Genomic DNA, 16,796 nt, shown 5'->3' on the forward strand with positions numbered 1-16,796 from the left:
GGGACTTGAAACTGCTTGTTGCCCAGTAACCTGTTGCTAGGTAACCAAAGTTGGGGGGGGGGACTTGAAACTGCTTGTTGCCCAGTAACCTGTTGCTAGGTAACCAAAGAGTGGGCGATTCTGGATCAAAGATCAGTGAATATTCTATATACTGAATATTTGGTCATATATCTGTTGCGACATATTGTTATTGATTTATTGTCCAGCCATAACTAAAACAGCATTAATTCATTAAAAGCTGTTTTGAAATATCTTGAAAATTCTACAACCCAAACTTTCTCCTTTCCTCCTGTAAGAACCACGGAGTTATGCAGATTCATGCCTGGCGTCACTTACTACGTATTTCTGCGGTGGCGTACTTTGGGATCATAGAGTCAGTGGTGAGCTCTGGATGGAGGATGCAGCCGTGCGTGTAAGCGTCCATGGGCAGGCCGTCCAGCAGGTGGCGGTACTGCTGCACGCGGTCGTAGAGAGGTGAGTCCGGGTCAGGAATCAGCTGAGCCACCGTCTCTGTAGGAGGGAGACACAAACGAAGAGAAGGTAGCATTTCTGACGTTCAATGGATCCAAAAACAAATCGAGATATTTCCAGAACTCCTCAGTAACTTTCTGCAAAATTACCAAAATGTCTCTGCTGGACAGAGAAAACATTTCTTACAAACAGCAAAAACGAAGCAAAAAAGTACATTTAGGGCTGGAATGATTAAATTAATTAATCGCGATGAATCGATTGTTGAAATAATCATCAACTAATTTAGTAATCAATTAATAGTTAACTGGAGTATAAAGACTGTTAAAAAAGGCACATTTTCTATTTAAGATAAAATATATGTATTTGTTTTTAAATGTTCTACCCAGAACTCCTCCAGTTTTAGCTTCACTCAGTTTAAATTCTGTAAAAAAAAACAAAAACAAACAAACAAAAAAACAACTCATATTAAAGCTGCATTATGCAACTTTTATTAAGAAATATATATACATATGTATATATATATTTAAATATTTTCTAATATATTTATTGAAACTGTCACTAAATCCTCACATTATGTTATGAAACAGATAACATGAAAAAACTGAGCTCCTCTGCCTTATCCCAGTACTAACTGGGATAAGTTCCAGTTAGCACTGTGATGCTAAGACCCGCCTCACAGTTAGGAGGCGGGTTTTAGCGCTGTCAATCATCCTCAGTGTAGTGGTGCTCATTTACACCTCCCCTTTGCTTTCTGCGGTACAGCTAGCATAGCCTGCCATGAATGCTAAGGCTAGTTAGCATAGCCACAGATTACGGCTAACAAACAGTTTTCCTGTAAAGGTAAGTTGTTTCTCCGCCATTAGCATTAGCATTGACCAGCCTCCTGGCTCTGATTGGTTGTTTTTGACCGGGTGCGTTTCTTTAACATTTACTTCATAGTTTTAACAAATATGAAAAAAACAAAAACAAAAAAAAAAACAGAATTTTTTTTTAATGAAAGTTACATACTACAACTTTAAAGTTCGGAGTCATATCCTGTGGTTTGAGGAAGCAAAAACTGAAATGTTTCACTTTAATCAAATCTTGATGAAAAGTTGGAAAGCTTAAGCCAGAGAATGCCATCAAACCTGTGAGGAGCGACAGTGATCTGCAGCTGACATGCAGCATTGACCGTTAATGACTGAACAGCAGCGTTGTTTATCACAGCCAGCCATTTTCAGGGACAGCATCTCTGACCCAACAGAAACGATCAGACAGCTGCTTTCAGCCGGTGGAGAAGCTCCCAAAAGGGAGAGCAGAGCTGCACTTGGCAACGCACCAGAATGCTGAGTAATCAGTCTGTAGATGTGCAGACCATGCAGTGGTCCTGAAGGTCTGCTTCTGCACTGTCATGCAAATGTTACAACAATAGAACAAAGAACTTCCCAACTGTGTTATACATAAGATAGAAGAAGCTAAACTTTAGTTTTTGTTCTTTACCTTTTGGCTAAAATGTTTTTGCAGCCTCAACAGCTGCGTTTCCAATGACAGTTTAATTTAGAAATCTGAAATTAAGAAAAATAAATTTGGTCAATGGAAACACAACAATTTAAAAGAAAACGTAGGTTTTTCATTTATGTTTTTCAGGTTTATCAAAATTAGTGTATTTCACAAAACTCCAATGGAAACACTTATGTTTCATCAAACGAGTCACATGATGTGACTGCTATTATCAATTGTTAATTTTAAAAAAAGTTGTCATTCACGTAGAATTTTTTTTAACATGTTAAAAATGATGCTTGGTTATAATGGCATGTAATTATGAATTCACTGTATTAGCTATTGATATGGATATATAAAATAATAAAAAAGGCTGTTAAAATCAAGCTAACATGAATTTATTGGATGATATAACAAATGTAAAAGAGGAGGGTGTAAAAATAAGTTCATACTTCTACCCACTCCTTCGAACGTGTAAATATACTTTACTACTGTTCTTTTGTTTTAAATTTACTGTGTTTGTATAAAACCTAGTTTATTTTTGTATTACACTACGTTCAATAACCAAATCAGCAACCAGATGTTACTACTGATGGAAATAACGAAGAAGACAACAGGAAGTTGTAGGAAGGAGACACCGCAGAGTGTTTTTTAATTACTTATTCACGTGTGATTTTAATTCTATTTCTTATTTAATGGAAACGCCACAATTGCAAAATTGTGTTTTTTTTAATATCGACAAAGTTTTGCATACTTTTGTAACGTAAACACAGCTGCTGTTTCATCACATTTCACATTCATTCACATTTCATCAGCTGTAGTGGTTTTGCTTTCTGCTAGCATGCACTGCTATGACTTTGTCATGTGTTACACATTATTATACAAATTGTGAACTCAAACAAAACATGAAAAAATCAAAATATATTAAACTAATATGGAGGAGAAAAAAAATGAAATCAACTTTTCTCCTAATATATAACATATTATATAATATATACTCTGTTCCACTCCTGTGATAACCGGCAAAGAGTCAAGAATAAAATAGAATGTTAATCCTACAGTGGAGAAATTCACTTGTTGCAGCAACACAGAAACAAAATATACCCAATTAAGTGTAAAAATATGTGACAATAATATAAATTGTATATTAACAAAGTGCCTACATACAAAGTGAAATAAAAATTAAATAGGAGCCTGAAAATCTTTGAGAATTTCATCATATCTAGTCATAATATTTTGCTTTTTGATATGTTTCAGCCTACTTCCTATTGACAGACATGTTTTGTTAATTAGTTTATCACCACACAGATATTTTTTTTTGCTTTTTCATGAATGAAATCAACATTTAAAAACTACTTTTTCTATTTTAACAAGTTATTTTTGTCTTCTTAAATTTTGTTACATGATTTGAAACTTTTAAAGGTGATTAGATAAAACCTGAAGAAAGATGTAAGAGAGGAAGTACTTCTCACAGCACTGTTTGTGCAACGTAGTTTAAAAATAAAAGACATGATATATTTAGTTTCTCTGAGGCACCTGAGGCTGGCTGCAGCTCTCATTAGGGATATGAATGCAGAGAAAAAACACGCCTGCAAGACATATATCTCAGACTGAATTCTGGGTAAAAGCTTGTCCAGCAGGATGTCTGGTTTTACAGCATTAAGGGTCTTTTTTCAACACTTTATAGATTACATAAAGACATCCGTGTCTCTGGTTTTGCTGTAAATGCTGGAGTTGTGCAGAATTGGTTTAAAATGTAGGAGTCTGGAAGGGAAAGAGGTTTCAGCTGCTGCATTTTGTTTCAGAGGAAGCAGAAAGTCTGGTCATCTGCTGCTTTCAATAGAGACCATCTGTGTTATATAACATCTCAGCTGAGAATACTACAGCCAACACTGGAGTTACTGTGCAGTGCCATACACTGACTCCTGTGTGTTTTGTTGCAGTGCAATCCAGGCTAAAATATATAAATATATTTTTACTTTTAAAGCTCAGCAATAAACTAAGTATTCAATATTTTAACAAAGCAAAAAAGTAGTCTGATTTCTATAGTAACAATGTCTCTAAATTATCCAAAAAGTAAGGAGTCTTATGAAAAGAAAGGGAACAAAAAACAAAATTTAATTGTTTTACATTTTCTGACTGTTCTTAAAGGGGACATATTGCACAAAATTCACACTTTGCACTTTTTTGTACTTCCATTTGGATTCCTACTGCTTCTAAAAAAAACAACCATGAGCTTGGAAAACCCACCCAGTCAGGGGGTTTTTGGCAATAAGTTCATGTTTTTCTTATGTTAGGAAAATTAGCCATTTCAAAAATCTCCGGAATGTAACGTCACAAATCAGAAGGTACTGTGCGTTACCTAGCAACCCCAGTGGAGCTCTGCCGTTGCCTAGCAACCCCAGCAGTGCTCCAAAGATACCTCGCATCCCAAGCTGAGCACGTTTGGTCGGCTGGTTTTACCACTGTGTACTCTGTACAATGGCTGATGGAAAAGACAGGTGTTTTGTTGAGTTGCCATTCAGAAACCTCTTGCTGCATTTGGATCCCCATTAGTCTTCACCATAGCAGAGATTATTATTTGTGATGTCCAAACATTACAAAAATGACATAATGGTATTCCTCAAAATATTAACAAAATTAAATAAAAAAATTCAAATGAACCGCTTCAAAATCCTACAAACATTGTGAAATACCTTACCACGCTAACTGTTTCAGCCATATTAAAATCAAATTAAAAACAAAAATGGTTTGTTGGGTGTGCAGGAGGCTCCACTTTTGCTTTTCAAAGATGTATGGTTGTATAATTGTGCAACTGTTTGCAGACATTTTGAGTTAGCATGGCCAGTAGCAACTTATTTGGATATAAAGTGACAAGATGCCTTAAAACAGCTCATATACAAGAATAATTTTGTGCAAAAAATATAAGACTTGACCTAACCTGTTCAAGGCAGCATAACAGGTCACCTTTAACAAAAACAAGATCTGTCTTCAACACCATTTAGACAAGGTTAATGAATGATAAATGGCTCCCTACCTTTTGTATAAGAATGTTGTTTCTGCTTTTCACCTTCAGTGCTCGTTTATTTTAGTCTCAATATTTACTAACAGCTTCAAGATACAAAAATTAATCTTCTATTTTCGAAACCACTTTCAGATTCCTCTCTGGGAAACATTCCAGTTTTTTTTTTATGTAATAATTCGAGATGGTTTTGGTGACATTGGAGCAAAGACGCAGCAGTGACTTCATACTGACACTCCATATAAGGACGACAGGCGGCCTTGGAATGTCTTCCAGTTGTCCCTGTTAGTCCAAATGAACAATGTATGAACAGAACCAGCAGCTGCACTGGAACCATGCACAAACTTCCTGCTGTTTTACTGGATCTTTGGTTTTCAGCTTCTGGGAATCCTTTGATAAAAAACAACAGCAACAAATGCATAGTCATTACTGTTTATAATGCAAATTATCAGACGTTTAGCTCTTATTAATAATAAATTGCTTCTCCTGTTGAGTTAATGTCAAAGTTGGTTAACACAAACAAGCCCCAAATTATTCCTTTTCATATTGAAAAGGAAAAGATTTATTAAAAGATAGCGATTGTAATTTGGGAGGATCAGAGAAAAATATATATAGACATAAGCAAAGTCAGAACTAAACAAATCTGTGGAACAGTCTGTCAACAGAAACCAAAGAAAGTGGAAAATAAGAAAATATAATTTTCTATGTTATCATTACAAAGATAAGATTTTTTTTTTACATAGATATTATGTTAACATTGTCTGTTTTGTGATCAAATATATATTTATCGATAGTCGATTGACGCTCAGTTGCTTATAGGTGAAGAAGGAAGTTGCGTTCTTGTTCAGAGGTTTTCATGTCATCTCCTTTTGTAGTTCTTGATGCAGCGCCCCCACAGGTGAGCAGGGGAACAGGTTGCTCAAAATGTTTGGTTCATTTGACATAACTCAGTGTGAAAGAGAACCAAACAAAATGAAAATGCGATAAATGTTTCCATTTTAATCCCTAATCTAACAGAGCAGAGAAAACGCCATAAATCTTTTTTAACCATCATCATCAAGGTGTTAATAAATCTGAAGGGCACTTTGCACATCTTGTAAATAGATAATATTTAAAGTTTTTCCGTTTTGTAGAGAAGTGATTATTGGGAGGTAAAATGAAAAATCAGATAGCAGAGCACCAGAAGAGCTGAATCTATCAGCGCTACAGAAATAAAAAAAATCTAAACGTAGAGAAGGTGTTTATTTATTTCAGATATTTAAAATGTCTTCTACTTCCAGTGTTAAATATTCATTAAAATTTAAAGTTTATTGATCCTGTATTATATTATTTGAAAATGTTCTCAAAACAACAATACTATTGTTTATCGCAATAACTTCTGTGGCGGGCCTAGTTACAACCCCCATGTCATACCTCCCACAAAGTTTTTCTCCATGTAGTCTATAATCTGGTTGTAGTCGCTGATGATGGTGTCTCCGTGGAGGAAGACGGGAACCTCCTCCCCCAGGTTCAGTCTCATGAACCAAGGCTCTTTGTGCTCCTGCAGCGGCAAACTCACATCCCTCTCGTCACACACCAGACCCTTCTCATGGATCACTAGACGTACCTGAAATTACACAGACACACACGGCTTAGCTCCAAACAAACAGGATGTCACTGCAGATGAATCACAACATATGAGTGCTTGTTTGTTTTAGACACTCTGCAATGTGACATGATGTGCAAAAAAGCTGCTCCTCGACGATGACTACTATTGGTTTTAGCTGTCAAGTTGTCGACATAACGTGCTAAATCTTAAATGTATGCCTGATATGTAAAAGAAAAGTGATGCTAATTGTCAAAATTACACAACTATATAACAAGGTCGGGAAAAAAATTTAATTAAAAAAATAACAGCGAAGGAGAGGGAAGAAGGTCAGTTATGCTAGCTTGACTTTGAAAACCTTAAATGCAGATGTGCTGCAGAATTCAGTGTCTTTCAGTTCAGTTAACAAAAATAAAAAAAGTCCAATTAAACACCAACTCTGACAGATCACCAGGTGTTTAAATTAGCTAATCAACCTCTGCTGTGTTAGCTTAGCAAACAGCAGTGGTAGCTAATCTATCACAGCAATCACTTATTAATAATCACAAAATAAACATCAAGCCTGAAAACAAAATACTCTAATGGATTGAATGTTCTGTTTTCATTTGTGTGGGAAATGATTGAGAGTTTTTTGGAGCACATTATACTAGTGGAGCCGTTGTCAGTCAGTTGCTATGGCAACGTGTGCACAGCGAAGCTGACACAGAGAGCAAGAAAAGTTCAGCATACGAGTGATTTACAATTATTCTTCAATGTTTCTTCTGTGGCAGCACGGCTATGGATGGTAAGTAAAAAAAGAAAATCGTCTTTTTGCCCTCCAGCATTGAGTGGATGCACAAAATTTCCAGATGTAAACAATAGCATAATTTTATTAATTTTAAAACATTCAGTTTGCAGTACAGGCAATTTAGTCTTATTTAATCTTTGCTAAGATGTTTTTACATTAAATTAATTCACTGATTTTAACAGTAGGAATGAATGCAGTCAGATGTTGCTTGTCTAAAAGAGAGACCTCTGTGAGTAGTGCGTTAAATCCAGGATTGATAAGTTCTTCAATGTCAAGTTGCAGTTTTATACCACTAAGGTGTCCCATAAGGATGCCCACAAATAACACAGTTACTGTTGCAAGAAGAGTTTGTTATGTAATGATAGATTAGTCACTCTCTGCTAATGATGCCAAGATGTTCAGATGCTTGGAAGGCAAAATACGAGCTCTGGCTCTGCAGCGAGAGGTAGCACTGTGTCTGGTGAAAAGATACAATGGAAATGTGTCAGACTTTCTTATTCAGCTCGGGGTTTTTTTTTATTAAAACAGATTGGGAACAAGTTAATAATTATTGGGTTTTGAGAAAACATAATCAAATGAGGAAAAACTCAACAAGATCAAATTCGAGGTGACAAGTTGACAAGGTTTTGGCTTTAAAACTACAGAAAATTTACCTTTTGCAGCTTTTTTTTTTTTTTTTTTTACATCCAACATCTTCATGTACAAAAGCTACCAGCCAGAAGACATTTTGGACCGAGTCCAAGTGACAATTTGTACCTGCTTTTGAGGACGTGAAAGTGTCATACTCACTTTCACAGCCAATGATTAAGAACAGTATTCTTGATTTACTCAAACCAACTACGAAAGAAAAGGTTTTAATGTTGTCCAAGTGTGTAGAGTCTGAATGAATGAAACATAAGTTTGAAACTCCCATCACCTCTGGAATAATTTTCATCAAAAAATAAAAATTCTCAGCAGCATTTATTCCTTAATAAATGAAACATGTAGAGCAAAACGAAAGAAAAAACAATTTATCCATGAGTTGGTAGCTAAACATCAAGGGCAACAGATTACAAATTGCTTACATGTTCAGTTAAAACTGTAATATTCTGCTAAAATCAACTTTTTGTCTTATTGCAAATGAAGAACTAATTTTAAACTACATATATTACTAACATCAAACCAAACACTTCCAGTTATGCATATAATATTTACAACTTTTAGTTTGGGCTCCTAAGAAGTAAATAAAACAGACCTGCCACAAGGTTTTTCAGAGTTATTGTTGCTTGTTCAGGGCTTATAAAATGTCATTTTTTTACAGGAAATAAGAGTATTTTTGGTCCAGATTTCATTGGAAATATCTTAGTGCACTTGAAATAAGACAGAACTGATTTACAAGTAATGTTTTAGCAAGATAGAGGATATTAAGAAATCATTGACTTAAAGCAATCTCATATCTTGCAAAAAATTTACTTGTAAGTTATTTTGTCTTATTTTAAGTTTACTAAGATATTTGCACCAGAAACTAGGGCTGCAGTGATACAATAATCTCACAATACGATACACGATATTCTGCTCATGACATGATATATATTACGATATTCAGCAAACGATACAATTCAATACACTTTTGCGATTTTCTGAAAGATTTAAGAGGGACAGAGTGATTTTGGTGACATTTTGTGACTGTTATAGAGTTGGATTGAATTAATTTAACTGAAAACTGATTAAAAGCACCAATTACACAACACCTGGCTCTGGTTGGACATGGACACAGACTTAAAGTCGACAGCTGGACAAATTGAATCAAAGAAGTGGTGAGAAAACATGTTTAATTGAAACAGTACAAACTGTAGCTTACATGCATTTGGAAAGTAAATAAAGTGCACCAAGTTCCCTGCTCTGAATAGTTTGATACCTTTTTAACCTCGACACTTAACATCTGAAGTAATCACTCTAAGCCTGATGACCTAATCACTCTCCCGGCGAAGCAAGCAGTGAGTGAGCAAGGTGACAGTTGGATGTTACGATACTTGCGGATGAATATCGATTTTTTTCTAGGAAAGAAAATATCGATATATATCACAAAATCGATATTATTACACAGCTCTACCAGAAACTAGATACAGATACTTGATTAGATTTTTATGTTTTGCAGTGTTTCAGGTGAAAAAACCTTCAAAGCAGATTCATGCATGAGGCCTTTTGGTGCCAGCCACATTTCTAATAGGAGACACAGATGGCTGACACAAATTATGAATTTTACGAACATCTGTTCTCTTTTGCAGAAGTCTCCTTATTAAATTTAAAATCAACTTCTGATTAATTCCTTTACAGCTTCACGTGCTGAAATGAAGTAAGACAGCTATCTTCTGCAGAAATCTTTCTTTTAAACAAACTTTTTAAACAAGTGCAGGTAGTTGGGTAAATCTGTAATCTGATGACTTTGCACAATAATATAAAAACAATAGAAACAGCGAAGCAGCAAAAAGTGCAGAATATATCTTTCCATCTGCAATGACCTTTAACCCCTTCCACTTCTACATCATGACACTAAAAAATAAAACCAGAAGCTAACTCTTACATGATTGGCCTGAGGGAAACTGGCATGTGAAACAGCTGAGTCTGACAGTCTCACTGCTGGAGATGTAAATCTCTGACCTGCAGGTCCTGATGTTACCGGAGCGCGATCGATCGCTGCGGCTGCACATAAATGTGCCGTTATCGAGCTAAATCCATCTCTGACGTTTTCATATCTGCTGTGTTCACAATAAGACGAAAATATGACATTATATTTATATATTAGAGCCCAGGAAAAGGGATGGAGTGAAGCACCACGAATGCAGAAAACAGAACAGATCCTCATTATTCAGGAGTTTATTCTCATTACTTCAACTTTTTTCTCGTACGACTTGATTCTCATAACATTATGACTTTATTTTTGTTAACATGATTTATTTTCAAAATATTATAACTTTTTTGTCACATTATTTCAACTTTATTCTTGTAAATTATGACTTTTCCAAAAATATTAAGATTTTAATCTCATCTTATTTCAACTTTCTCATTACCATAACATTATGACTTTATTCTTGTTATTCTGATTTTATTCTCAAAATATTGTGATGATTTTGTCACATAATTTCAACTTTATTCTCGCAAAATTTTGATTGTTTTTGTAATATTGTGACTTTATCCTCATGGTTTTTAAACTTTATTCTCATAATACATCAGCTTTTTGCTTGCAATTTTATAACTTCATTTCTTTTTATAAAACTATGACTTTATTATAGTATTTCAACTTTATTCTATTTCAACTTTATTTTCCTAGATTATGACTTTTTTCTGAACATACTATGATTTTATTCTGATCTTATTTCACCTTTATTCTCATACGACTTCATTTCTGAAATATCATGACTTCATTCTCGTATTTTTATTTATTTTTATTTTTTAGTATAGCCCTATGATATGCCACCGTAAAAAAAGCCGCCATATTTTGTTTTTTAGGGGAACAACAAATCATTTCTGCAGGCTGGTGTGTTTTTATTTTTCACGGAGCCTCAGAAGAAGCCAGTCTGTGACGCTGTTTACACATGATCTGAGAGCCACTCCAGCTCCAAGATTGTAGTGATAATCATGACAACGAGCTTTGTGTTTACCCTCCACTGAGTGACGAGCGTTTCATTCAGCAGCTCGGACCGGAGCCGATCAGATCAGAGCCTGAGAATCAGCTATCCGGCTGCAGAGCGGAGAAATACAAATCGTCCCACCGACTCAGGAGCATTCCTGAATCCGTTTGATCCACCGGTGAATAACAAGCAATGACGATGAGTCCTATTAATTCTCATAACAATGCAATTACAGGAAGCAGAAATATATAGCAATAAAAAACTCAGGTTAAAGGTTCTAAGGTGAAAATGCAGAGTAAGCATTATCCATTATTAATTAATAATACACTTATTTAAGCACCCAGAACCTAATGAGCCCATTTAGACGTCATTTTCTCCACATGCAGACCAGAGATGAGTTTGTTAATTAGGACTGAAAATAACAACTGTCTTAATTAACAATTATTGTAACCATTAATCAAATTTAAAATTCTAAATTTGCTTTCAACTGGAAATAATATGTAATATATTTAATTTATTTACTTCCCTTTCTCTATCCCAGTGTTTCTTGTTTGTTTAATTTTGACTTGTACCACAATGACTGTGTTGTTTGTACTTTAAAAAAAAGAAAGAAAAAGTGCTAAATAAAAATATAAAAAATATTTTATTGATAAAAAAAATCAAACAATATTTGCTTAAGATGAAAAATTGGCACATTTTGCAAATTTGCTTTTATTCACGCATTTTTTATGCAATATTAGAAATACAATCAATTCAATGTTTTTTTAAACAAGAAAAATTTCATTGTCTAAAATGCAACAGCAGCATTCATTTAGTGATCATTTGTAGCAAGTGAAGAGTCTGCAGCTAAAAATATATTCTAATATCTGCTTGAATTAACTCCAAATAATTTCTGATTATCCAGTTAATAAATATATAGCAAAAGATGACTGATAGTTTTTTGGAACTGGGTGAAATTAAAACTACGCCACTTGAGGAGTTTTGGGTAGAACATATTTATAGGCAAATGTTTTTTTAATCTTAAATGTAAAATGTGTATATTTTGTAGAGTTTTGGCTTAATTACGGCTCTAAATGTGCTGTTCATTGAGCAAATGAAAGTTGACGATTAGTTCAATAATTGGTTTATCGCCATTAATCCAATTAATCATTTCAGCCCTGATGTGAATTATTTTATTACATCTGCAAAAATATTTAATGCTTAATGGATTCAGTACGTCACTGGAGTTATTTGGCACCTTCCAGATGTGCTTGTTTTTTCCAAACTGGATAATTTGTGCTGCCAATAGTCTGCATGGTTTTATTAGCAGCATCAAGGTTTTCAAAATTACTGTTTTGAACTGCAATAATTTTCTCTTTCATGCCATTTAAAACGATATACAGGAAAAAGTAACCTGAGGTTTGATGTGATGTAGTGTTGCCCCTCCCCCACCTATTGCCGTGAACTGCCACTTAAATGGCTAACTGAATAGGATTAAACATTTTCTTTTCCCCATAAGAAAGTCAACTTAGGCTGTTTGGAAACATTTTTGTTTGCTAGAACTAATTCAGAACCACTCATTGTAGGATAACACAGTTAAGAACAGCAAAAACGTATTATTTTCTGCACCATTTAAAAACAACAACAAATACACTTTCTGCCAAAATCATAACAACAGTTTTCCCAAAAGAGCAATTCAAATCAAGAAGCTATTTTTATTTTTATCTAGTGACTATTTAACACTGTAAAAATCCCTAACTGGTTTGCATTTGTGATTGAATGGATCGTTAGATTTATTCATTATCAAAGTACTTGCTGGTTATTTCTGGGCCAGTTGACACTAGCGATAATCCCACATAAAGTACTGAAGGACTTCTGACATAAATGCATAATCCATGTGTGAAACCAGGTTCAGATTGAGGCCAGGAAGCCCAAAACGATGGAGCAGAGGGTCAAACTTCACTAAAAGTGATGAGAAGATCTACATTTTGTTACATTATAAAGTATCAGGATTCAAGAAAACTTAATCCCACAGTTACAATAATGAAGCATATGAGTGGATCATCATTTCTTTTAACACTAAATTGATAAAACTTTACTTTGGTAAATTTTTGCTGGACCAGCTGATCAGGAACCATTGTTGATGCTTTTAGATGGTTTGAAAGCTAAATTTCACATATGCCAGTGTTTTCACACACAAATATAACTTCAGTCTTCTTAAGATTTTAATACCCCAAGGCACATTCTTGGGCCTTGTTTAATTTGCTGCTTTTATTAATGACAGTGCACCATTTTGCAGATGATATCCTACTTTATTCATAAGGTTCTGAATGGTTTTCCGACTACTTTTGGCCTACCCCACTGTTTACTACTGGTTGTGAAAGTGAATAAAATGGAATTAATTTTATTTTCTAGAAATTTCTCCCATATTTTGATTTATGTAGATTTTTATAAACTAGGCAGAAACCTTATTAGCTCTACAAGTGTTCAGGTATTGGGTTGGATGAAAGCCTGGCTTTCAAAGTGGATATTGAGCATTTTTTAAAGAAGCTAAATGCTAAACTGAGCTTGTGTTTTTAAAATAAAGATTTAATTCATAAGTAAAGGCTACATTGTTAATGTTCTTAACTGTGTGTACATTATTTATAAATGCCTTCTGCTTTCATTGCACAGAATGAATCACTATTTACTTCATCATCTGGTTTCTTCCCCCTTTCTTTGTCATCTCCAATCATGGAAGATGTTTATTTTTGTATTTCTGGAGTTCACTTCTTCTTTCAGTACCCAAATTTAAAATCTTTTTGGGGTTGTTGTGCTTTTTCTGGGAGAGTTTGAATCTTTTTTTAAAAAAACTTCTGGGCCTGAAACAGTTAAACAGGACCTTCCTCTGTAATTTATTGAGTCTGACTTATTTTATTTTGCTTATGTATTTTATGTTGGGCAGGTCTGCTAAAAACACGTGTTAATCTCAAGAAACTTTCTGGTTAAATAAATGTACAATAAAAAAATAGATAAACTGACAGAATGCAAATATTACAAACAAATAAAAAAAATCCCTACTTAATGTTGTAGAACAGGGTGTCAAAATAATTTTGATTTCAGGTCACATCAGGATCACGAATGTCCTCAAAAGGCAGAATGTGTTAATAAAACTAACCGTAACCAGTTTTCTCTGCGATTGATTAGTACTTCTTAAAATTTTAGCATCTCATTGATGTAATTTGTTTCTACAATAATGAAAACAGATTTGATTTGACGAAAAAAATAATATTCTAGCACACAATGCATCTTAAAGTTCAATTTATGACATAATCTAGAGTCTGGAGGGCCACATAAACAGTTACTGTGGGCCAGATTTGGCCCGTGCGCCTTTAGTTTAACACCACCGTTGAAGAACATGACATCCTCCAGAAGCCCAGCTGATTCTGGTAAAAAAAATGTGCAAACTGTTGGACTTTTTCAAAACATCATTAGATGTGTTTCCATTACAAATGTACACAAGACTTTCTGAATATTTCATTGATGTTGACAAAAACACAATTTCACAATTGCGGTGTTTACATTAAATGATTAATCCACTTAAAATCACACTAAATAAATGAGTTCGCCATAAAAACATCCTCCAACTACTTCCTGTCTTCTTCTTCTTCGTGGTTTGTGCCAGTGGCAACATCCGGTTCTTGACTCCTTTGATGCGGAAACCAATTTCACGTGTTCTAGCGCTAAAACTTTTTATCGAAAAACGAGATTTTCTTTTTGAAGTTGGTGTGTTTCCACAAAGTGAATTTACTTTTGAAATGCCAAATTGCGTATTTATATAGTCAATGGAAACGCATTTATTGTTCTCATTTTCATAAAAGCAATTCAGCGTCTTGTGGACAAACGTTTCCCCTGAAGGTAATGCAGCGGTATTTATACAGTGCAGGTTAGAATAAATATTGCTTTATGTGTGATGTTGTTGAAAAGGCCAGTTTTGGAGGCTTCATGCTGTTGTTGTTATTATGTATGTATTATGTTTAGCTGACTAGCTTAAATGCTGGTTTTAATGACACAGGCTCATTCAAGGAAGTTCACTAATAATTTATTATCTGTGGTGATCAAAAGGTGGGCTCGAGTAAGGCATAAAAACAGCACCATATGGTCTGCTTCAGAGGGAAAAGGCCTTTAGCTCTGCACAACATTTGCATGAACTAAAACAGAGAACCATTCTGCTGTCATCATGCATGACAGATGACACGTTTATGTCTGCTGCATGTCGAGGAAATGAACATCCCGCTGCGGCGGTACTGTGTTGCACACACAGGAGGAGGTAAACAAGCCCAGATGCAGACACGCTTCGGTCATATATAGCAAACAAACAGCATGCACAGAGACGTGAAGCCATCTCCATTTTCATTTTCTGTTCCAGGTCTTACCTTCTGTGAGGCGAAAGACTGCGTCCAGTGGTACAAAACCAGCCTGTCTTTGTTGAAAGGTTTGGACTCCGCCGTGGGCTCCTCGCACTCCTCTCCGTCCGCCACTTTGCCGTCCTCATCCATGGCTGAGATGGGCCACCAGCTACAGTTGGTGGGGGTAACATGGTTGGAAGACGCCATGACAGAGCGTTTTGTGCGTGTGGAGGAGAGGAGCGGAGCGAGGAGGGACGGAGGGGATGGATGCACGCAGAGGGAGGAGAGAGAGAGAGAGAAAAGAGAGAGAGAGGTAGAGGTGGGAGGGGTGGGGGAGGGAGGATGTCAGCAGCTCGAGCGCAGCATCACCTGAGCACGCGGCGCCAGCATCAGTCAGCTCCGGTGCTGAAATCCGCCTCACCTCCCGCTAAAAACCCGCACAGCCTAATCCGTATGCAAACTGCCTCTCAGTAATAGCATGCTGCTGCTGCTGACGATGATGAGGAGGATGATGCTGCTGCTGCACGCGGATTAATCAGAAGGACCGTATTACATCACGCAATGAGGCACGCACAAACATGCGCGGTGGAGACCCGCGAAGGGAGCAGTCAGGGGAAGGTCAAGCGGCTCCTGAAAGGACGTGGAAAATAAACACAGCGAAACCTTTTTATGTTGAATCAGAGGAACCAACAGCAGAAATATCCACACGTTTCATCACAAACTTTTATGTGTTTTTACTGGGATTTTAAATTAAACACGAGCACAGTGACTGTGGGGTGGAAGGAAAATTATACATAGTTTGGAAATCAATCAGTTAAGTTAATAGTTCTTATCAGCAACACGTGAAAACGTGATAATAAACACATCATACAGTCAAGTTGAAGGTAGTTTAACTTGAAAATGAATGTCAAGACAAGGAAATAGTTTTGGTTTTGACTCAGAAATTAAAGTTCATGACGTTGATTTAACTTTTTTAATTTCATTAATCGTGAGTTTTAACTTAATGCTGAAATTTAAACCAAATAATTATTTCACAATATGCAAGAAAAAAAACTGCTTTCACCTAATTAAAGAGCCACATTTCTCTTATTTTCACTTACAATATCAGTTAAAATATCTACTTATTTTACTTCGGAATTATTCAATAATGCATAAACAAAATTTCTGATCTGATAATGAATCATTAAACATCTCAATGAATTCAGCTCAGAAACATTTGGTGTGAACAGGACATTATCCTCAAGCTTTGCTAACTGACAGTTGCATTAAAATAAAAAAAATTTCTTAACAAAACACAAGAGTCAGATCAATGTAATGCACTTCCATCTTAGGATACAAAAACAAAGCATTCTGGGAAATAGTTCCCACTTCTGTCTTTTTCTTCTTTCAGTTTTTAAGTGTTAACCTAAAAACTCTCCAACACAAAATTATTAAAAAGTTAGCACAACTTACTGCTGTAAGTTTATCTTTCACA

The 16,796-nt window shown here is 35.4% G+C and overlaps 1 protein-coding gene across 2 annotated transcripts in view; it reads right to left on the bottom strand.

The window, feature by feature from the left end:
• gdap1l1 (ganglioside induced differentiation associated protein 1-like 1) overlaps positions 1 to 15,877 on the bottom strand; it is a 21,238-nt gene extending 5,361 nt beyond the window's left edge. Inside the window, exons 1-4 of one of the 2 annotated variants that reach the window (XM_016666311.1) lie at positions 15,692 to 15,877; positions 15,350 to 15,491; positions 6,386 to 6,578; positions 337 to 510 (exon numbers count right to left, since the gene is read on the bottom strand). In XM_016666311.1, the coding sequence (XP_016521797.1) occupies positions 337 to 510; positions 6,386 to 6,578; positions 15,350 to 15,472 (490 nt within the window). In that variant the 5' untranslated portion in view covers positions 15,473 to 15,491; positions 15,692 to 15,877. The other variant, XM_007542509.2, reaches the window with a different exon arrangement.
• Positions 15,878 to 16,796: the final 919 nt, after the last annotated feature.

The sequence above is a fragment of the Poecilia formosa genome, unplaced genomic scaffold, assembly GCF_000485575.1.
Source record: "Poecilia formosa unplaced genomic scaffold, Poecilia_formosa-5.1.2 Scaffold703, whole genome shotgun sequence".
Taxonomy (NCBI): domain Eukaryota; kingdom Metazoa; phylum Chordata; class Actinopteri; order Cyprinodontiformes; family Poeciliidae; genus Poecilia; species Poecilia formosa.